Raw genomic sequence first — 23,621 nt, forward strand, 5'->3', positions numbered from 1 at the left:
TAAATGACATCAACCGAATTTCCACGATCCAGCAAACCTGTTACTTGGTCAAAAAAGGAAACTAGATTGGTCTGGCAGGACCTGTTGGAGACAAATCCATGCTGACTTCCTTGGATCACCAAATTGTCCTCCAGATGTTTGGAGATCGCTCCCTTTAATATCTGCTCCATTATCTTCCCCACAACAGAGGTCAGATTCACTGGTCTGTAGTTTCCCGGGTCATCCTTCCTCCCTTTTTTGAAGATCGGAATAACGTTTGCTCTTTTCCAGTCCTCTGGGACATCTCCAGTCCTTAAAGAGATCCCAAAGATGATGGACAAGGGTTGTGCAAGTTCTCTGGAACATTCTTTGAGCACTCTCGGGTACATTTTATCCGGCCCAGGGGATTTGAACTCATCCAGTGCAGCTAAATGCCTCTCAGCCACCTCTCTGTCCATGTCAACCTGCCACCCAGACACTATCTCTTGGCTACTGCCATCTCTAGTTGTGCCTAAACCCTTTGACCTGTGGGAAAAAACAGATGTAAAATAGACGCTGAGCCTTTCTGCTTTCTCTGCGTCCTCCGTTAGAATACGCTTCTAGGTAGCACTTAGGTTAGATACGCTTCTAGGTAGCACTGTGTGTGAACGAGACCTTGGGGTACTTGTGGATTGTAAACTAAACATGAGCAGGCAGTGTGATGCAGCAGTAAAAAAGGCAAATGCCATTTTGGGCTGTATCAACAGAGGCATCACATCAAAATCACAAGATGTCATAGTCCCATTGTATACGGCACTGGTCAGACCACACCTGGAGTACTGTGTGCAGTTCTGGAAGCCTCACTTCAAGAAGGACATCGATAAAATTGAAAGGGTACAGAGGAGAGCGACGAAGATGATCTGGGGCCAAGGGACCAAGCCCTATGAAGATAGGTTGAGGGACTTGGGAATGTTCAGCCTGGAGAAAAGGAGATTGAGAGGGGACATGATAGCCCTATTTAAGTATTTGAAAGGTTGTCACTTGGAGGAGGGCAGGATGCTGTTTCTGCTGGCTGCAGAGGAGAGGACACGCAGTAATGGGTTTAAACTTCAAGTACAACGATATAGGCTAGATATCAGGAAAAAGTTTTTCTCAGTCAGAGTCGTTCAGCAGTGGAATAGGCTGCCTAAGGAGGTGGTGAGCGCCCCCTCACTGGAAGTCTTCAAGCAAAGGTTGGATACACACTTTTCTTGGATGCTTTAGGATGCTTAGGGCTAATCCTGCGTTGAGCAGGGGGTTGGACTAGATGGCCTGTATGGCCCCTTCCAACTCTATGATTCTATGATTCTATGATTTGGTTTTAACTCTATATGTATTTCTGTAATCTTCATAAAAGTACCCCAAACCTCTGTTTGGCATTCAGGCGGTGCGACTTTCGGAGTATTTCTAGATTTTTGTGGTCCGTCCAAACCTCAAAAGTCTCCTTCACAACCTTGTAATAGGTGGCTCCAGGTGGAAAGGGTCGTTTTTACTGCCGCTGCCTCTTTTCCCCAGATCGCCCAATTTCTTTTCAGCTAGGGACAATTTGCAAGACAGGTAGGTACAGGGATGCAACCTCCCATTCTCCCCGTTCTGAAGCAAGGCTCCACCCATGCCGGAGTTCGAGGTATCTACTTGGATTACAAAGGGTTTGTTTGTGTTGGGATGGGCCAGGATTGGCTCTGTGGTGAAGAGCCGTTTGAACTCTGAAAATGCCAGGTCACATTCCGGTGTCCAGGGAAGGGATGCACCTGGCTGGTGCTCCATTTCCCACTCCCAAGGAAAACAGTGAGGGGAAGAGCTACTCAGGAATAGCATGGCAGGAAATCACAATAGAAGTTGGCGAAGCCTAGGAAGGCCTTCATTTTGCGCCGGGTGCAGGCAACCCTGCAGTCTAGCACGGCCTGTACCTTGGCAGGGTCCATCTAGATTCCCGCTGCGTAGATGCGGTAGCCGAGGAAGTCCACCTGCGGGCAGTGGAGCTCGCATTTGAACTTGGCATACAATTTGTGTTTGGCCAGCCTGTGAAGTACTTCCCTCACCAATTTCACATATTCTCTCTCCGATTTGCTATAAATGTCATCAACACGTCATTAAGTTAAACAACCACCCCCCTGTAGAGCAGGTCATGCAACACCTCATTGATTACATTAATGAAAATGCCGGGCGAGCCGCTTAACCCTAACAGCATGTCTAGATATTCAGATTCAAACTTTATTACAGTCGTTCAGACCAAGTTATATGAAGTTAATACGTAAAAGACCAAAAGAATATGGTCATTTAATATAATACAATTTAAAACAGATCATAAATTAGAACTTAAAATTATGCTACCTTAGAGCATCGGATTTTTATGGCGGCACCACAAAACTTAACCAGCTGAGTTGTCACCTGGGGTTACTCATCATTTAGCAGCCGCTTTGCTGGATCTACATAATGATATTCTGGCAATTTTTTAAGGAGTAGTTCAATCACGTTGCTACGAATGTCTACATAAGCAGGACAGTGGAACAATATATGCTCTCTTGTATCAATTTTGCCACTCCCACAAAAACATTTTAAGGGGAATGTTCTTATAGCGACCCTCTACAATAGCAATCCCCAACCTGTGGGCTTCGGACTACATGTGGTCCTTCGACTAATTGGAGGTAGGCCACGAAGGACGCCTTCTCCCCCCCCCCCCCCCCGGCCCTTTACTTCATCCCCTCCGGCCCTTTACAACACACTTCGGGTGTCATTGTCTCCCATCTCCCCCAGATGGGACTATCTTGTTGCAGAGAAACAAGCTCAGGGTTCCCATTGATTTGTCATTGTCATGAGTTAAAGTTAAAATTTCCATGAAAATAAAATGTTCCTTATGTTCATTGTTGTGGTGTGTCTGTATCTTATTTTGAAGGGATGTTTAAACATTATCATAGTGATCAGAGAGCGTTATGGCAGTGGTTGAGAGTAGAGGAGTAAACTACCCCCCCCCCCACCGGGCCTCAGTAAAATTGTCAAGCGTTGAGTGGTCCCTGGTGATAAAAAGGTTGGGGACCACTTCTCTACAAGAGCTGACGAGATATTCAATTTGGCCCAGGGGCAGTCTTCTATTCATCGCCCTTGGCAATCCTCACCCGGTAGTAATCCTCCCGCAAGTCCAATTGGGTTTCCCTCCCCCAACTGACCCAGCAAGTCTTTGATCAGGGGTAGGGGGTAAGCGTTCACTTTGAGCACAGTGTTGATGGCGCTGTAATCCGTACACAAAAGGAGTGTCATTATTTTTGGCGAAAAGCTCAGGGGCGGCCATTGGGGATGTTGTAGGCCGAATAAAGCCCCGTTCCAAGTTCTTGTTGATGAACTTCCAGAGTTCTGCCAACTCCCTGGGACTCATGTTGTACAGTTTAGCCTTGGGCAGTGTTGCCCCAGGCACCAGTTCGATTATGCAGTCTGTGGGGCAATGGGGGGGCAGCTGATCAGACTCCTTCTCTGAAAATGCCTCCCCCAAGTCCTGGTAGTAAGTGGGGATTCCCTCACTCTCCCCGCTGTACAGTCCCATCGCCCATAGCCACAGGTTCAGGAAAAGTGGGCAGCGGGACCAAGGGACCAGAGTTCCAGCCACGATCTTGGGCGGGACGTTCGGCTCTGTTTTGAACCAAAAGTGCAGCCAGTAGTTTGGGTGGTTAAAATTCAGTTTCTTATCATCCCAGTCAATTCTGGGCCAGTGCATGTCTGTCCAGTCATCCCCAAGAGAATAGAGAAACCCGCCACAGGGGTGATGGTCAACGAAATGCACCCCCAGCGGGGACCAATGTTCAGGGCCAGGGCTTTTGTGGCGTGGGTCATCAAACCCCCTCCCACCGGGGCCCAGTCCACTTGCCTCATCACAATCAGGCATTCCAAGGACTCCAGTTCCACACCCAATGCTTGAGCCAGCTCAGGCTTGATCAGGGAGGTGGAGCAGACAGAGTCCATGCAGACTTGCACTCCTATCCAGGTGCTGGCTCCCTTGTTGATCAGAACTGCTTGAAGGAGGATAGGGGGAAGAATCCGCTGGGGGGGGCGCTGGGATCCAATGGGTAGGGTCCACCGAGAGGCGCCTTGCTGGATGGACTCTTGTCATTTCCCGAATCCGAGGAGTGTGGGGAATCAGGGCGTTCGTTTCCCTCGGCGGTGTCCTCCCCCCTTCTGGTTGAAGAGGATAAGGAGATTGACCACAATAGGGAGCCTCTGCAGGCAGTTCGGAAAAAGACTGAACGGCGAAGGGCGAGACAGTTCTCGGGGCCTTTGGAGCTCCAGAATAAATTTCAGGCCTTTGCAGAGGAGGTGCAAGGGTCAACAAGGGAAGAGGTCCCAAAACAAACTCTAAGACAAAGGGAAGAGGCCACGGGGACAGAAGGAAATGGAGTTGAGAAGAAAAAAAATAGGAGAGTACTGGTAATTGGAGACTCCCTGCTAAGAGGAATGGATCGCCATGTGGCTGGGCCTGACCCCCTAACCCGAGAGGTGTGTTGCTTGCCAGGGGCGAAAATTAAAGATGTTTCAGAAAGGCTGCCCAAACTCCTCAAATCTACGGATCACTACCCATTTGTGATGGTCCATGTGGGAACGAGTGACATGTCCCTGAACACCATCGCTCCTATTAAAGAAGACTATCAAGATCTGGGGAGGAAGCTCAAGCAAATGGGGGCACAAGTGGTATTCTCTTCAATCTTGCCTGTCAAGGGAAGAGGAATGCGTCGGGAGAGGAAGATAATGGAGGTGAATCACTGGCTGCGTAGTTGGTGCTGGCAGGAGAGATTTGGTTTCTGGGACCATGGGATAGGCTTTCTTGAGGAAGGCCTACTAGCACCTGATGGACTGCACTTATCGAAACTGGGGAAGAATGTGTTTGGCAGGAACCTGGGGAGATTCATCAGGAGAGTTTTAAACTAAAGCCACTTAGGGGAAGGAGACGATCAACATAGGGAGTGTATGGAAGGAAAACGATCGGGGGCAGCCCAACCGGCAAGGCCAGCCCATAGGAAACCAAAAGTAAAAGGATTCAGATGTCTTTATACTAACGCCTGAAGCATGGGCAATAAAAAGGAAGAGCTGGAACTTCTCATGCTGATGGAAAGGTATGATCTAGTAGGCATCACAGAAACTTGGTGGAATGATTCTCATGACTGGAATGTAATGGTGGATGGATATGAACTGTTCAGAAAAAACAGAATAGATCGAAGAGGTGGAGGAGTGGCACTGTATGTGAGGAAAGGGCTTACCTGTCAGGAAATTCTAGTGAAGGAGAGCATATCTACAGTGGAAAGTATCTGGGTGAAAATAAGCGAGGGGAAAACAAACAGTGTGGTGGTTGGTGTCTGCTACCGACCGCCTGACCAACGAGAGAGAGGATGTGGATGCTGCACTTTGTGAGCAGCTTGAGAAAATATTCAAGCGGCAGGACCTTGTCATCATGGGTGACTTCAATTTCCCAGATGTGTGCTGGGAAACAAACTCTGTGAAGCGTCCTCAGTCATGCAACTTTCTGACCTGCCTGGCTGACAATTCCATTTATCAAATGGTAGATGAACCCACAAGAGGTTCAGCCATACTGGACTTAATACTGACCAACAGGCAAGAGTTGGTGGATGAGGTGAAGGAGGTGGGGACCCTAGGGGGAAGTGACCATGTCCTCATAGAATTCCTTTTGAGATGGGGAGCCAAGGAAGCTTGTAGCCAGACGCGGATGTTGGATTTTCGTAGGGCAAACTTTAATAAACTCAGAGACATGATGAGTGTCATACCATGGACGAGAATGCTGGAAGGGAAGGGAGCATGTGAAGGGTGGGTGCTACTCAAACAAGAGCTATTGCATGCTCAATCAATGACTATCCCAGAAAGACGAAAACACTGCAGGAGCTCTAAGAAGCCTATTTGGATGAACAGAGAACTTCAAGAGGAACTAAGAAAGAAAAGGAAAATGTTCAGGAAATGGAGGGAAGGACAGAGCTCTAAAGAAGAGTACCTACAGGTTACTAGGCACTGTAGATCAATCATCAGAAAGGCCAAAGCTGCAAGTGAGCTAAGATAGGCCAGGGAAGCCCATTGTAACAAGAAAAGATTTTTCAGTTATGTGAGGAGCAAACGTAAAGTAAAGGAGGCAATAGGCCCACTGTTGGGTGCAGATGGACAAACTCTAACGAAAGATGCAGAGAAAGCAGAAAGTCTCAGCACCTATTTTACATCTGTTTTTTCCCACAGGTCAAAGGGTTTAGGTACATCTAGAGATGGCAGTAGCCAAGGGACAGAAAGGTTGTCGAGGGGCATTTAGTTGCACTGGATGAGTTCAAATCTCCTGGGCCGGATGAAATGCACCCGATAGTGCTCAAAGAACTTTCCAGAGAACTTGCAAAGCCCTTGTCCATCATCTTCGGGATCTCTTTAAGGACTGGAGATTTCCCGGAGGACTGGAAAAGAGCAAACGTTATTCCCATCTTCAAAAAAGGGAGGAAGATTTTACATCTGTTTTTTCCCACAGTGTTTAGGCACATCTAGAGATGGCCGTAGCCAAAGGATAGTGTCTGGGTGGCAGGTTAACATGGATAGAGAGGTTGTCGAGAGGCATTTAGCTGCACTGGATGAGTTCAGATCCCCTGGTCCAGATGAAATGCACCCGAGAGTACTCAAAGAACTTTCCAGAGAACTTGCACAGCCCTTGTCCATCATCTTCAGAACCTCTTTAAGGACTGGAGATGTCCCGGAGGACTGGAAAAGAGCAAACGTTATTCCGATCTTCAAAAAAGGGAGGAAGGATGACCCGGGAAACTACAGACCAGTGAATCTGACCTCTGTTGTGGGGAAGATAATGGAGCAGATATTAAAGGGAGCGATCTGCAAACATCTGGAGGACAATTTGGTGATCCAAGGAAGTCAGCATGGATTTGTCTCCAACAGGTCCTGCCAGACCAATCTAGTTTCCTTTTTTGACCAAGTAACAGGTTTGCTGGATCGTGGAAATTCGGTTGATGTCATTTACTTGGATTTTAGTAAAGCTTTTGACAAGGTTCCCCATGATGTTCTGATGGATAAGTTGAAGGACTGTTATCTGGATTTTCAGATAGTTAGGTGGATAGGGAATTGGTTAGAGAACCGCACTCAAAGAGTTGTTGTCAATGGTGCTTCATCAGACTGGAGAGAGGTGAGTAGCGGGGTACCTCAGGGCTCTGTGCTCGGCCCGGTACTTTTTAACATATTTATTAATGATCTAGATGAGGGGGTGGAGGGAGTATTCATCAAGTTTGCAGATGACACCAAATTGGGAGGACTGGCAAATACTCCGGAAGATAGAGACAGAGTTCAACGACATCTGAACACAATGGAAAAATGGGCAAATGAGAACAAGATGCAATTTAATAAAGATAAGTGTAAAGTTCTGCATCTGGGTCAGAAAAATGAAAAGCATGCCTACTGGATGGGGGATACTCTTCTAGGTAGCACTGTGTGTGAACTGTCAAGTCTGGGGCGTCGGCAGGGGCCGGGTAAGGCGTTGGCCCTCCCACCACGAACAGAGGGGGTGTGTAGAGTGGCCATCTCCATGGCCAATGTCCTGGCGGGGCTCCCATCCCTCAAAATCCAAATGGGCCGGCGCCAGGGAATGTGGAGAGCATAACGGTGGTCGGACAGCGTCCCAGGCGACAATGTGTACCAACGTGAACCGGCCCCAGTCAAAGTTGCAGCAGGGGGGGGCTAGGGTAATGCTCTCCCCATGACCACTGGGCTCCCTGCCTAGGCGGGAGCTCGCTGAAACCCGGCAGGCGTTGTGGTGTCTCCCAGCCCCTGGGGCAACCCCCAGTTTGGAGTGGGCTGAAGAGACAGCGCCTCACACCTTGGAAAGTCCAGCCAGCAGGGGATTGCCCCGGCTATGGGTTCGGTGCCCTGGATATTGTCTGATGGGATGGGGTTGCTGTGGGCACGCGAGGCTGCTTCCGGCGATCCTGGCTCAGGTGACATCTGGATTGTGGCAGTGATGGGCTTCGCAGTGGCGACTCACTCCGCAGCCTGCACTCTCTCCACCCTCTCGATCGAGACATGGGTGCAATACAGTTCATGGTAATCCTAGAGATGCTCATGGAGGTTTTTGATCTCATTCTGTTGACTCTCCAGGTAACTAAACAGGCGGTCCATAGAGTTAACCAGGTGCTGCCGCCCCTCCTTCACGAGGTCCACTCCAGTGAGGTCCAGAACTTCCTGCAAGTGGGGCCATTCCAGCTGAGGAGGCATGGGCTTGTAGTGCCATGTAGCCTGAGCTGGGACCAAGCAGGCAATGGACCTGTCTCCTTGCCCCCCCAGAGTTTATAGTGCCGGGTGACCTGGGGCAGTGCCAAGGGAAGTGTCCGCTTCCTCTTGGCACCCCGGGTGGATACTTCCCTTCAGTGGGAATCCAGCAGCAAGGGAACCCATGTTTCCAGCAGGGGAACTGGGTGGGCTCCCAGGTGCATCTGGGGTCTGGGTTCTTATGGTCAGTCGACTGCAATTCAGGCTCCCTCTCACACTCCTGTGGCGTAATAATAAAGCTGTGATCTTGTTTAAGCCATTTGAAATGTGTGCATGTCTTCCTTGACCCCAAGATACCCTCCTGCAAATCAAAAAGTTATATTATTTTCTTTACAGAGTGAAAAGGAGAATGCAGCGCTACAAAACCTTCTTTCTTTTTTCTTCTGTATAAATAGATAGCTGGAGCAGAACCAAAATGAAGAAGTATTTAGGACTTAACTAGGGAATTACATAAAAGAAAAAAAATTTTCAACAGTTATATGCTGTTTACAAAAGATTTTCTCTTTAACAGTTTTATTATCTGGATGTTCAAATTAATGTTCACAAATGAACAAACAAAATGCTATAATTAAAGCTATAGGATTTACTTTTATGCATTTTTGCAAAACGTTCATGCTGGGTGTGTTGCTACATTTAGACCGTGGGAACTTCACTGCCCCAGCTCCTGTGCAGGAGCACAAATCGGGGACGGATGCTCCCCCATGTGGATGCAGGAAGAGGTGAGGCAACCTGCCACAACTAAAACTCCAGCCTGCAGCACGGCATGAAACCTCCAGTGCATAAACGGTCTTAGAAATAGTTTTTTATGTAACAGGTAGTATCCAAACATATACAATATATTAACAACACAATATAAAACAATACTGTAGTTCTATGCTAAATAATTATATAAATATTTAATATGTTAAATTCAATTTATGTTAAATAAATAAATGATTTTGAGAATCTATGCCAGTGTTCTTATGTGTGTTTGTAGACACATATGTACACAAGAAAAATGGCATAGATTCTCAAAATAAAATAAAATAACATCAACAAACAACACAGTATACATTTGAAAACATGACCTTAAGATAAAGTATATCTTAAAACTTAAAGGAACAGACTCCACACAGGAGTGAGCAAAACCACCATTGCTATGACAATAGTTGCGAGTGGAATGGAGGCATAGGGAGATGGTGTCCACACACCCTATCCACTTTTCTCTGACTGCTGGCTCTGTCCCTCCCTTCCTTCTTCCTGTATGTCATATTGATGTTATTTTTAAATTTTTATATATTTAAAGTTTCCTCCCAAATTTCCCACCAAAATATTCTCAAAAAATTTCCTGCAGGAACATACTGATGATTCTGCATGAGAACATTAAACTCCTTCAAAATAATGGGCCTTGGAGGAATTTTAGAATGATTTTCATTAGCATATTAATTCAAAAAATAATTCTCTGCAAGAAGGGTGGTGTGGGGGGGTAGGGTTTCGCGGGGAAATGCAGCGGAGTGGGGGGTGCTTGTAGCGGGGGGTGTTGGGCTGGGTCGCAAGGGAGGAGGGCTGGATGTTGGGGAGTGTCGGTCATGGCGGCGTGTTGCTGGGTGCGGGGAAGGAGTTGTGAAGGGGGAGATGTTGGGGTAGTTCGGGGAGGGGGGTAGAACCGGCGGGTGGCGGTTAGCGGTGGGCGGTGGCTGACCTGTTCCTGGTGGTGGCGGCAGGGTCCTGAAGGTCGGCGGGAAGTGTGTAGGGTGTGCGGCTGGAAAGGAGCAGGGCAAGAAACCTGGATTCTGAAATTAAGTATTATCCAAGAAAATATTTCTAGTAATACAAAAACCCCAAATATGAAGAGAGATTTGGAACAGAATGATTTCATAACCATCATTTGTAAATTTTATATTGCTGCACTGTATTTGTTCATTTCAGTCATATCAAAACCATATTTATATGAATAGCAACTTAGCTCTGTCTTGGATGCATCTATTATTGTAGAAGCTAAACCTGTTTTTTGTGATCAAAGTTGGAGAAGCAGGGTATGAGTAGATATTCTTACAGGTATGTGCACAATCTGTGTATTAATCATAGGACAAATAGATATCAAAAAGGTAAAGGTAAAGGTATCCCCTGTGCAAGTACCGAGTCATGTCTGACCCTTGGGGTGACGCCCTCCAGCGTTTTCATGGCAGACTCAATACGGGGTGGTTTGCCAGTTGATTCCCCAGTCATTACCGTTTACCCCCCAGCAAGCTGGGTACTCATTTTACCGACCTCGGAAGGATGGAAGGCTGAGTCAACCTTGAGACAGCTGCTGGGATTGAACTCCCAGCCTCATGGGCAAAGCTTTCAGACGGCTGCCTTACCACTCTGCGCCACAAGAGGCTCTAATAGATATCAAGGGTCAGATAAAAGCAGTAGCAGAACCTTGCTGATGGCTGTGCATGCCACTAATTCACCTTAGTAAGCCTATGCCTCTGAGTTCAATTAACTCTTATTCCCAGGGTCACCCATAAACACTGAAGTAAATACTGTTTCCCTCTTTAGTCCCTGTTTTTATATTAAATTTAATCTTCAATTAAGAGATTGTTTATCTTTGAAGGTGAAATGCCTTCAATATTAGACATATTGCTTGTCTAATCGAAAATTTGTATTGATACTGAGTGTTTGAGGGCATATCATCCGTGGATATTAAATCCTACAATTCAAAATGTTTTACTGTGGTGGTGGCTTCTTAAATTTATTCATATCTTTTTTTAGATGCTCAAGTGGCCCAGCAGGCAATGCTGGGGACATCCTAGTAAAACTATTTGCACACAGAGCATTAGTGATAAAGTAAGCAGGAAGGCTGGAAGGGTCCCCCTCAACATTATTATGATTATTTTTAGCATTCATTTTCCTTCCTCCCCACCATTGTGCTGAGACAAATTGGAAATCTGGTAATTAGGCCCTGACTCATAGTGTAGTATTAGAGTTCCAAGCCAAAGTTCAACACCCTGAAATGAAATTTAAACCAATTAATCAGTTAGATTTTTACCACTTGTCCATGTTTTCTCAGGAATTCCCACAGCACGTGGCCTTTGATCAATTCTCCTGCAAAAGCTAAAATGTGTGCCTGCTGCTAGAGAGATGGGGATGACATTAACATGGCTCTCATAAAACAATCAGAGCAGTGAAGCCCTCAAACAGAACAGGGCATAGTACTATTGAATAAAAGCATGCACATAATCTTCAGAATTAACATTTTGTGCCTTGCAGTACCTTTGGGAGAAGAGCTTTTATTTGTGGAGTGGTCATTATTATAACAAAGAACAACCTAATAATGTTGACTTTAAGTCTGCAGTATGCTACAAACATTTCTGAACCATTATGTAAAACTGGGGGGGGGGGGGGCATTTGATTGTTACCACTTGAAGAGTGGAGGTAATTCTGTGGTTAGAAACATAGTAGAGTCCCACAAAAGCATCATCAGAATGGTGAAAATAAAACTCAGGTTCAAATAACTAGACAATGGTATTTAATACACTGTGTTTAGGAGTATTGTGACAAATTTAGCAACATGATTTTTAAAAAAAACATTGCCTCTGTTGATCCAGCAAGCAGAAGTGTTTCTTGATTTACTCATAATTCCCCTAGTGTTTTTCCTCAGTTGGATCATCTAAATTTACCACAACATTTGGTTTTTGGCAAACTTCAGTGGAAACTCCTTTTCAACAGCAAGATATATACAAGTTATGAAATACAGTAAAACTAGGATTTGTCTTAGGCACAGATTAGTTTCATACTCTTTAAGCTTAATATTAATGTATTGTTCACAGAATCACAGAATCATAGAGTTGGAAGGGGCCATACAGGCCATCTAGTCCAACCCCCTGATCAACGCAGGATCAGCCCAAAGCATACTAAAGCATCCAAGAAAAGTGTGTATCCAACCTTTGTTTGAACACTACCAGTGAGGGGGAGCTCACCACCTCCTTAGGCAGCCTATTCCACTGCTGAACTACTCTGTGAAATTTTTTTCCTGATATCTAGCCTATATCGTTGTACTTGTAGTTTAAACCTATTATTGTGCATCCTTTCCTCTGCAGCCAACGGAAACAGCATCCTGCCCTCCTCCAAGTGACAACGTTTCAAATACTTAAAGAGGGCTATCATGTTAAAAACTCAGAGCAGCGAATCAGAAGCCATGAAGCAGCTCCTGATTCGCCCCTCCGAGTGTCAATCCTCGACCAAGGAGGCATTTGCGTGCCTCCCCATTGCCTCCTTGGCTGCCATACACTACGCGTCGATGCGGGGCAAGGAGGAGGGACGCTGCGTCCAAGACCCGGGAAACTACAGACTAGGCTTGTGCGATTCGGCGGCCATTCCCTCCAGCACAGCCAGCGCCACGGGGGGGGGGGGGGAGGGCGGTGCTGACAACGCCCTCTCCCCCGCACGGCACAGGCTGCGCCCGGAGGGAACGGCCGCTGAAGCGGCCGAATCGCACAAGCTTACTTCAGAGTGCATGTCTGCTGCCTTACCACTCTGCGCCACAAGAGGCTCTTTACCAAACCTGTTACTTGGTCAAAAAAGGAAACCAGGTTGGTCTGGCAGGACTTGTTGGAGACAAATCCATGCTGACTTCTTGGATCACCAAATTGTCCTCCAGATGTTTGCAGATCGCTCCCTTTAATATCTGCTCCATTATCTTCCCCACAACAGAGGTCAGACTCACTGGTCTGTAGTTTCCCGGGTCATCCTTCCTCCCTTTTTTGGAGATCAGAATAATGTTTGCTCTCTTCCAGTCCTCCGGGAAATCTCCAGTCCTTAAAGAGATCCCGAAGATGATGGACAAGGGCTTTGCAAGTTCTCTGGAAAGTTCTTTGAGCACTCTCGGGTGCATTTCATCCGGCCCAGGGGATTTGAACTCATCCACTGCAACTAAATGCCCCACGACAACCTTTCTGTCCCTTGGCTACTGCCATCTCTAGATGTATCTAAACCCTTTGACCTGTGGGAAAAAACAGATGTATAAAAGGTGCTGTGACTTTCTGCTTTCTCTACATCCTCCGTTAGAGTTTGTTCATCCGTACCCAACAGTGGGCCTATTGCCTCCTTTACTTTACTTTGTTCCTCACGTAACTGAAAAATCTTTTCTTGTTACAATGGGCTTCCCTGTCCAATCTTAGCTCACTCTCAGCTTTGGCCTTTTTGATGATTGATCTTACAATGCCTAGTAACCTGTAGGTACTCTTCTTTAGAGCTCTGTCCTTCCCTCCATTTCCTGAACATTTTCCTTTTCTTTCTTAGTTCCTCTTGAAGTTCTCTGTTCATCCAAATAGGCTTCTTCGAGCTCCTGCAGTGTTTTCGTCTTTCTGGGATAGTCATTGATTTAGCATGCAATACCTCTTTTTTTAGTAGTGCCCACCCTTCACATGCTCCCTTCCCTTCCAGCATTCTCGTCCATGGTATGACACTCATCATGTCTCTGAGTTTATTAAAGTTTGCTCTATGAAAATCCAACATCCACGTCTTGCTACAAACTTCCTTGGTTCCCCATCTCAAAAGGAATTCTATGAGGACATGGTCACTTCCCCTTAGGGTCCCCACCTCCTTCATCCCATCCACCAACTCTTGCCTGTTGGTCAGTATGAAGTCCAGTATGGCTGAACCTCTTGTGGGTTCACCTACCATTTGATACATGAAATCGTCAGCCAAGCAGGTCAGACAGTTGCTTGTTTCATATGTTATAAATGGCAATGATGATAGAGTATTATTGTTAACTAGGGACCAAGCCCGTTGTACTTGTAAATACAACGGACACTAGGTGTGCTTTTGGGGCCGGGGGTTAAGGCTTCCTCCCCCCACCTCCTGGGCCCAGAAACGCACCCGTGGCCTCCTCGAAGGCTGGACTCTGAGGCAATGTTGTTGCTGCACCTGTGTACTTTTGGTTTCCAGGTCTTCTGAGGGGTACATTATAAACCTATGCCAAACTTTTGGAGTTCCTTCATTCTGAATGCAGAAAAATAAATGAATTCAGGAGTAACTTAGCAAAGGACTGAACAGGCAATTACAGAGACTGAAGAGGGTGGAGCTTGGTGGTACCTGGTGAGAATAGAACATTTGAAACCCAGGAATTTTACTTTTCCTTCTATTGAAGAGGTGGTGGGTATGAAGTTAATGCATCACTTTCCTTTTCCTTCCAGACTTAAGTTTGGCAAGAAAAATGGGGGGGGGGATTATCTACATATGTAATGTTTAATGATCTATAGATTGTATGTAACTTTTTAGAAAATAGTCTCTCTCAGTGACATATATGGAATGTTCTTGTGTTTAACTTATGTGACAGGTGTATGACTGTACTATCAGGAAGTGTGTAATTGAGAGCATTTGATTCTTAGGAGGGAGTGGGGTGATATTTTTAAACACTGCTTTTATTAGCTATACGCCCAGTGCCATGAAGTGTACGACTGTTTGTGGAGCATTTCAGATGAATCAGAGTTGCATGAAGACTGAAGAATCTCGCAACGTGTACCATCTGGAGAATTTTTTACAAATGCAGCAAGTGAAAATTAGTGGCTCTGCTGGAGGAGAAGTTCCAGGGATTAGAAAAATCACTGAATGCACTCCACGAGGAGGGAAATCTATCAAAACAAAATCAGGAGGAGCACCTAATACAGGAGGGTAATAAATAGACGCATGTTACACATAGGAGTAGAAGAATTAGGAGAAGGTCTGACCAACTGATGCTCAGCAATTTATTCCAAGATCTGCCTGAAGAGGCTGATTCAGGAATACAGGAGCATGTGCAAAAATGAAAAAAATGAAAAGCATGCCTACTGAATGGGGGAAACGCTTCTAGGTAACACTGTGTGTGAACGAGATCTTGGGGTACTTGTGGATTGCAAACTAAACATGAGCAGGCAGTGTGATGCAGCGGTAAAAAAGGCGAATGCCATTTTGTGCTGTATCAACAGGTACATCACATCAAAATCACAAGATGTCATAGTCCCGTTGTATATGGCACTGGTCAGACCACACCTGGAGTACTGTGTGCAGTTCTGGAGGCCTCACTTCAAGAAGAGAAGAAGAGAAGAAGAGTTGGTTCTTATATGCCGCTTTTCCCTACCCGAAGGAGGCTCAAAGCGGCTTACAGTCGCCTTCCCATTCCTCTCCCCACAACAGACACCCTGTGGGGTGGGTGAGGCTGAGAGAGCACTGATATCACTGCCCGGTCTGAACAGTTTTATCAGTGCCGTGACGAGCCCAAGGTCACCCAGCTGGTTGCATGTGGGGGAGTGCAGAATCGAACCCGGCATGCCAGATTACAAGTCCGCACTCCTAACCACTACACCAAACTGGCTCTAGGATGTAGATAAAATTGAAAGGGTACAGAGGAGAGCGACGAAGATGATCTGGGGCCAAGGGACCAAGCACTATGAAGATAGGTTGAGGGACTTGGGATTGTTCAGCCTGGAGAAAAGGAGATTGAGAGGGGACATGATAACCCTCTTTAAGTATTGATTGTCACTTGGAGGAGGGCAGGATGCTGTTTCCATTGGCTGCAGAGGAGAGGACACGCAGTAATGGGTTTAAACTACAAGTAGTTTTCAAAAATTTTCACAGTCCGAGTAGTTCAGCAGTGGAATATGCTGCCTAAGGAGGTGGTGAGCTCCCCCTCACTGGCAGTCTTCAAGCAAAGGTTGGATACACACTTTTCTTGGATGCTTTAGGATGCTTAGGGCTGATCCTGTGTAGAGCAGGGGGTTGGACTAGATGGCCTGTATGGCCCTTCCAACTCGTGATTCTATGATTCTAATTCCCCATAAAGAACAAGCCCCAACGTAGACCAGGAAAAAAGTCACAGGTCCCCACAGACCTAGAGGTCTTCTCCCCTGCTGACCCCACAAAGCTCAGGAAACACTTCATTTGGCCCCAGAGGTGAGAGTTCTAGGTCTGCTCCCAAGGTTACAAAGAAACGGGTACTGGTAATAGGGGATTCCCTGCTGAGAGGCGTAGAGGCCGAAGGTCTGCTGCCTACCTGGTGCATGCATCAAGGATGTCACAGGATGGCTGAACAGGCTCATCAAGCCCACAGATCATTACCACTTCCTTCTCATCCATGTAGGAACAAATAATACTGCCCAGTAGAGCATGGAACATATTAAGAAAGACTTTGTGGATATGGGGGAAAAGATAAAGGACCAGGGTGCGCAGGTTGTGTCCTTCCTGTAAGTGGCCGAGGCATAGGAAGAGAGAGAAGAATCATGCAAGTAAATGACTGGCTACATCACTGGTGACGTGGGGAACGGTTTGGATTTCTAGATCATGGTCTACAATGTCATTGTGGGTATCAGGAGGCGGTGTGCACCTCAAAAGAACGGAAAAAGTATTTTTGGGAGAACTCTTCCACCCCTGGTGAGATGTAAATTCAGAACATGGTGTGATGGCAAGAACTGAAGATGAGAAGATCGCAAATCTACAGGGAATATTACATAAGCAGTGATCTACTAGCTTACAAGATAACTGGTTGACAAATCGTACCCAGAGGGTACATGTTAATGGTTCAGCAACTTCTTGGAAAAGAGTGACAAGTGGATGACCCCAAGGATCTGTCCTGGGGCCTGCGTTGTTCAACATATTTATAAATTATTTGGATGAGGGATTAGTGGGGATACTTTGCAGACGATACTAAACTGGGAGGGGTAGCAAACACAACTGAAGACAGCAACAGAATACAGGATGATCTTGATAGGCTCGGAAAGTGGGCTAAACAGAATAAAATGAAGTTCAATAGGGACAAATGTAAAGTTCTGCATTTAGGTAGGAAAAACCAAACACACCAATATAAGATGGGGGAGACCTCTCTTGGCAGTAGCAAGTGTGAAAAGGAACTAGGCGTCTTAGTAGACCATACATTGAACATGAGTCAGCAGTGTGACTCAGTGGCTAAAAAAGCAAATGGGATTTTCGCCTGTATCAAACAGAGTATCATGTCCAGATAACAGGAGGTGATGGTACCGCTTTACTCTGGTTTGGCCTCACTTGGAGGTTCAGTTTTGGGCACCCCAGTTAAAGAGTGATGTGTACAAGGTGGAACGTGTCCAGAGGAGGGCAACAAAGATGGTGAGGGGTTTGGAGACCAAGACATATGAAGAAAGGTTGGGGGAGCTTGGTCTGTTTAGCCTAGAGAGGAGACGACTGAGAGGGGATTTGATAACCATCTTCAAGTATTTAAAAGGGTGCCATATGGAGGATGAATTGTTCTCTTGCCCCAGAGGGACAGACCAGAATGAATGGTATGAAATTAATTCAAAAGAAATTCCATCTAAACATCCGGAAGAAGTTCCTGAGTTAGATTTATACTGTCTACATGTTTTGTTGAAAGAGTAATTATCTGCATAAATTAACCACATTTGAGCTCAGTGAAGGTATTTTCCCATAATAAAAGTCACATGTAAGAAATGATTTGAGGAAGACAGTGACTTCATTTTATGATGTAATGATATTAAATATAATTTAAGCATTTTATTAAAATATTAAAAACTGATATCCAATTATTCCACAATCTTGGATTTCACAACAAAACACCAATAGATGCCATTGGATCAATGTCATGTATGTTGTATATTTTCATGACTGCAAAACATCAAAAATAAGTCCAAAATGATGAGAATTAAATTAAGTGGCTGTCTGAAATTAAAAAAAACAAGTTTAGACACGGCTATGAGAGATTGAGTTCCATTATGCTAGACATCTGGAAAAGATCATGCTTTACAAAGATACATGCTTTACAAAGATACAAATTCAGTGTTACAAAAAATAATGACAGAAATATACTCTGTTCTGCATTCAGTCTTCAGCCAACAATACTGCTATTTTCTTTCTAGAGTCTGCCAAATATGATTATTCTCTGAAGAGAGAGAATGGAAACAAAATTAAAATTTAATGGGAAAGCATTCCCCCTGAAAGATCTGATTTGGGATCTCCCACACAAAAAGCAGAAAGAGAGCAAGATCTCTCAAATCTTAGTAAAGGGGAAAAGAAAATCAAAGGTTTTTGTTTCCACTCCCTCCCCTCACAAGTCTTCTGTCATTAAAATCTGGTTCTAACAGCTGAATACTTCTTTTTCATGTGTGTTGGAAAGCAGCTACACCATGTATCAAAGCCATCAGTCCAAGTGAAGGATGGACTACGGGAGGTGCCACTGTCATCATCATAGGAGACAATTTCTTTGATGGGTTACAGGTCATATTCGGCACCATGCTGGTCTGGAGTGAGGTAGGTGTTGTCTGCACATTAATGTCTAATAACTCTGTCTAGTTTGCCAGCCTTTATTTCTCTGGGCCTTGTTCTGTCATGGTAACAATGAATATACTTTATTCATTTCCTTCATTTTATAAAAACAAGAAGTTCAAACTCCCCCTGGGTCATATCAATTGTTACACTTTATACCATGAGATTCAAATTGGTATTTTAAAAATAAAGATTTCTATTTAAAACTTTCTGTAAATAACCTTATCAGAAAGAAACCAGTGAAAATGTCAACTAATCTGAATGGCATCTGTATTAGGTAGGGCCTCAGAATTTTAAAACCTTTCTGTCATATTCTGACTAAATAGTGTTTACAGTACACTCCATAGTTTTTTTTACACATTTGTTATAGCTTTCCTTTCAGTTTATGTTCCATATACAAACCAGTGTAAATTCATCATAGGTGATATGGATATGAAACCATTTATGCCAAAACAGTTGTTGTATTATGTAGTACTAGGGACAAAGCCCGTTGTATCCAAGAATACAACAGACGCTAGAGCTTGGCAGTGGGAAGAGGAAGGGGAGGAGTTGTCCAGTCTGTAAGGGCATGGGGTTGAATGTTTGTGTTGTGTGGGAGGTTGTGGTGGCATGGTGGCAAATGTGGGCATGGATGTGGAGATATGGGTGTCAAGACCCTATGGTGTGGAATGAGAGAGGACTGACCTTTGGAAATTGTGGCATAGTGGTTACAGGTGAGCTTTCCAGAGCCATGTCTTCAGATATGTGAAGGGAAAATCAGTCTGGAGATTCTTCTTAGGGGAAGATTACATGGCAATCAATTCCCCCCAGTTCGGCATCATTTCCCTTCTTGTGTGAATTAGGCCACAGATACCGAAATGCCCCTCTGTCCTAATACACATGGGGTAGTCACAATACACAGGTGTCCACCCTGTTCCTTCCTTTCCATTTATTCACTGTTGATAAAATCTTACGTGCCCACATGCTTCTTTCATGCTTGCTCCTTAGAAGAAGAACGGAATTTTGTGCCCTGTTGTTTACTACCCAAGGTTTTCTATTCATCTCCCCACAATAGTCAACCTGTGAGTTATGTGGGGCTGTGAGAGGTGTGAGAGAACTGGGAATGGGCCGCAGTGACCCAGCTGGCCTCAGGGGTCTCAAAGCATTTTCCAATCTTCTTCCCATAGCAGACTCCCGTCTCTCCCCATAGCAGACTCCCGATGAGGGAGGTGGGGTAGAGAGCCTCACCGGGAAGCTGGCAACCCTAAGAGGAAGACTCTCTGTGTACAGCAGTCTTGACCTTAGTAAGGTTTTTTAATACTGGGATTTTATTTGCCAGGCCAAAGTTGGAAAAAGTCAAGTCAGTTTCCATGTGTCTCCAGTCATTTACTTGTTCGTTATTTACAGTTTCAGGCTGTAAATATTTATTTAGATCTTCCTGCACTTTCCAGACTCACAGAATTGATGCTGGTCTGGTTGTCTGTGCCCCAAAATACAAACAGTTGCTGGTAAGGGCTGGCCATAGCCCATAACCCAGGAGGGACACACCTGCACCACTCCCTCCCAACTGCAGGCAAAAATGGCTTCTTTGAAGGCTGGACTCTGAGGCATTGTACAATTTTGAAGTCCTACCTCCAAACCTCCAGGAATATTTCCAACCCAGGGGTAGCTAACCTCCATGTGGGGCCTGGTGAGAGCTCCTGGAATTACAGCTCACCTGCAGGGTATAAAGGTCAACTCCCCAGGCAGAAAGGGCTACTTTGGACAGGGTTGTGGTAGAGAAGAAACATTTAAGGCCTCCCACACAGGTTGTTGTTGAATTGAAAGACTTGAGGCCTACTGCACACAGTTGCAGATGAAATAGGAGACAAAAGAACCAGTTTCGTCTACAGAATAATGCTGTGCAGTGGCCTCAAATCTGCAGAGAGTTTCAAAGAAGAAAGAAATATGGCTGGCTGTGTCAATGCTAAACCAAAAAAGGAACAAAACCCAACCTTAACTGGTAGGAACTCAAAAGTTGAGCTGAACAATAAAAATAATCTAAAACTTGTTAATTATTTATTATAGTGCGAAATTAAAAACAGAATAAAAACTTCTTAAAAACTATACCGAACTAACAGCACATAGAATCATAGAATCATAGAGTTGGAAGGGTCCATACAGGCCATCTAGACCAACCCCCTGCTCAACGCAGAATTAGCCCTAAGCATCCTAAAGCATCCAAGAAAAGTGTGTATCCAACCATAGCTTGAAGACTGCCAGTGAGGGGGAGCTCACCACCTCCTTAGGCAGCCTATTCCACTGCTGAACTACTCTGACTGTGAAAAATTTTTCCTGATATCTAGCCTATATCGTTGTACTTGAAGTTTAAACCCATTACTGCGTGTCCTCTCCTCTGCAGCCAACGGAAACAGCATCCTGCCCTCCTCCAAGTGACAACCTTTCAAATGCTTAAAGAGGGCTATCATGTCCCCTCTCAACCTCCTTTTCTCCAGGCTGAACATTCCCAAGTCCCTCAACCTATCTTCATAGGGCTTGGTCCCTTGGCCCCAGATCATCTTCGTTGCTTTCCTCTGTACCCTTTCAATTTTATCAACGTCCTTCTTGAAGTGAGGCCTCCAGAACTGCACACAGTACTCCAGGTGTGGTCTGACCAGTGCAGTATACAATGGGACTATGACATCTTGTGATTTTGATGTGATGCCTCTGTTGATACAGCCCAAAATGGCATTTGCCTTTTTTACCGCTGCAGCACACTGCCTGCTCATGTTTAGTTTACAGTCCACAAGTACCCCAAGGTCTCGTTCACACACAGTGTTATCTAGAAGTGTATCCCCCATCCAGTAGGCATGCTTTTCATTTTTCTGACCCAGATGCAGAACTTTAACACTTATCTTTATTAAATTGCATCTTGTTCTCATTTGCCCATTTTTCCATTGTGTTCAGATCTCGTTGAACTCTGTCTCTATCTTCCGGAGTATTTGCCAGTCCTCCCAATTTGGTGTCATCTGCAAACTTGATGAGTAGTCCCTCCACCCCCTCATCTAGATCATTAATAAATTTGTTAAAAAGTACCGGGCCGAGCACCGAGCCCTGAGGTACCCCGCTACTCACCTCTCTCCAGTCTGATGAAACACCATTGACAACCAGGGACCAAACGTGTTTCGACCTTTCCGGGTCTTCATCAGTGGTCAAGATTATGATAATACACTCTATATAGAAATATACCTCTATAGAACTCTCTATAATGTATAGCTGAATGGTTGAGTGGGATCTGTGATGTGTAAATTTTATCCTTTTTGGAGACCAATTCCTATGTTATGTTATGTCCCTAAAGTCACCACTCTTCGCTATCATTAAGTTCTGTACTCAGAGTGTAATCTCATGTGCGTCAGAAAAAGCTATCCAAGGGGCCAATCCAGGAGTTTTGATCACGGTCACAGCCCACCCCAACATCTCTTACTGTTTTATTAAGAGGGAACAGACTAGGGACCAAGCCGGTTGTACTTGTTAATACAATGGGCGCTAGGTGTGCTTTTGCGGCTGGGGGTTAAGCCTCCCCCCCCGGGCTCAAAAGCATACCCGTGGCCTCCTCGAAGGCTAGATTCTGAGGCATTGTATGATTTTGAAGTCCCAGCTCCAAACCATGAGGAATATTTCCAACCCAGGGGTAGCTAACTTCCAGGTGGGGCCTGGAGAGCTCCTGGAATTACAGCTCATCTTCAGAGTATAAAAATCATCTCCCCAGGCAGAAAGGGCTACTTTGGACAGCGTTCTGGTAGAGAAGAAACATTGAAGGCCTCCCACACAGGTTTTTGTTGAATTGAACGACTTGGCCTACTGCACAGGGTTGTTGTGCAGATGAAATAGGAGACAAAAGAACCTCCACAACAGGATCCAGTTTGGCTTTGCGCCTTCTGATTGGCCCCTCACCCAACTTTTAGTCTGGGGCCAAGGGGCCAATCGTTGGCTCCTGTTTCTATCCTGGACTCCGCCCACCCGCTTTAGCCTTACTGTTTTATTTACATCGCTCCCTGAGCGGTTTACAGATGATGACTACATCATAAAAAGAAATTTGAATAAAGCAAGCTCAGAGATAACAGAACTGTGTATAACTCATGTGGTGGAACAGTCATATAATTTTACTTAATATCTTCATGAATCACTTATTAGAATGGTTGCTTGTTAAGAGTATCTCCTGTGGGAAAAGAATGAAGAAGGTGGGATGTTCTTTGATGTGAACTTAAATGAAGAGAAATTGTGGCATGCCAGCAAATTCAAACTAGAGTTAATTTAAGTTTACACTGACTGCTTCAGTGACTCCATCCAGCCATCTCATTCTCTGTTGTCCCCTTCTTCTTTTGCCCTCAATCGCTCCCAGCATTAGGTTCTTCCCCAGGAAGTCCTTCCTTCTCATGAGGTGGCCAAAGTATTTGAATATAGATATATAGATATAGAGAATATAGATATATAGTTTTAAGAAAATACTTGTGAAATTTAGTAAACTTTAGTAACATTTGTGCTAACTTCTATTCAGTTTTGTAGAATCATAGGCACCTCCAGGGTCATCTAATCCTACCCCCTGCACAATGCCACTAGAAATATTCATTGATGATTAGTTATGCTGTTGTAATATGTACACTATAAACAATCTGCAAACATTGCAATTTTTATTTACTTAATACGTATTAAAGCTTTGTAATTTCAGTATTTATAGGCACATAATTGACCTGATTATCGGGCTATTTTTTTTAATCTGATGTGAACACTGTTGAAAAAATAGAATTTTGTGCCACAATTATTTGAGTATTGAGAAGCATGTTAAAAATATAGATTTAACACAATTCTAAGACTTATATTGATTATTTAAACATACATTTCAGCTATATGCACTCTATAATGTTTCTCACCCAGGAAATTATGATTTACCATATTATTTTTGTGGCCAGAGCTTTCAATTAATTTTTGGCTGCCACAATAAATATTATTTCCAAAAATATTTGACAGCATTTGTTCCAAAATAAACATCCAGCCTCAGTGATTTGAGATATATAGTTCACATATAAATAAGAACTGTACATAACATGTACCCACTAAAG

At 44.8% G+C, this 23,621-nt stretch overlaps 1 protein-coding gene across 7 annotated transcripts in view; it reads left to right on the plus strand.

Moving 5' to 3' along the window:
- EBF1 (EBF transcription factor 1) overlaps positions 1-23,621 on the plus strand; it is a 793,629-nt gene that overhangs the window by 556,590 nt on the left and 213,418 nt on the right. For 5 of the 7 annotated variants that reach the window (XM_077326387.1, XM_077326391.1, XM_077326392.1 and 2 more), the window contains exon 9: positions 18,395-18,528. In XM_077326387.1, coding sequence (XP_077182502.1) covers positions 18,395-18,528 — 134 coding nt within the window. The remainder of the gene's footprint in view (positions 1-18,394; positions 18,529-23,621) is intronic. The other 2 variants (XM_077326388.1, XM_077326390.1) reach the window with 1 other exon arrangement.

The sequence above is a fragment of the Paroedura picta genome, chromosome 3 (genome assembly GCF_049243985.1).
Source record: "Paroedura picta isolate Pp20150507F chromosome 3, Ppicta_v3.0, whole genome shotgun sequence".
NCBI lineage: Eukaryota > Metazoa > Chordata > Lepidosauria > Squamata > Gekkonidae > Paroedura > Paroedura picta.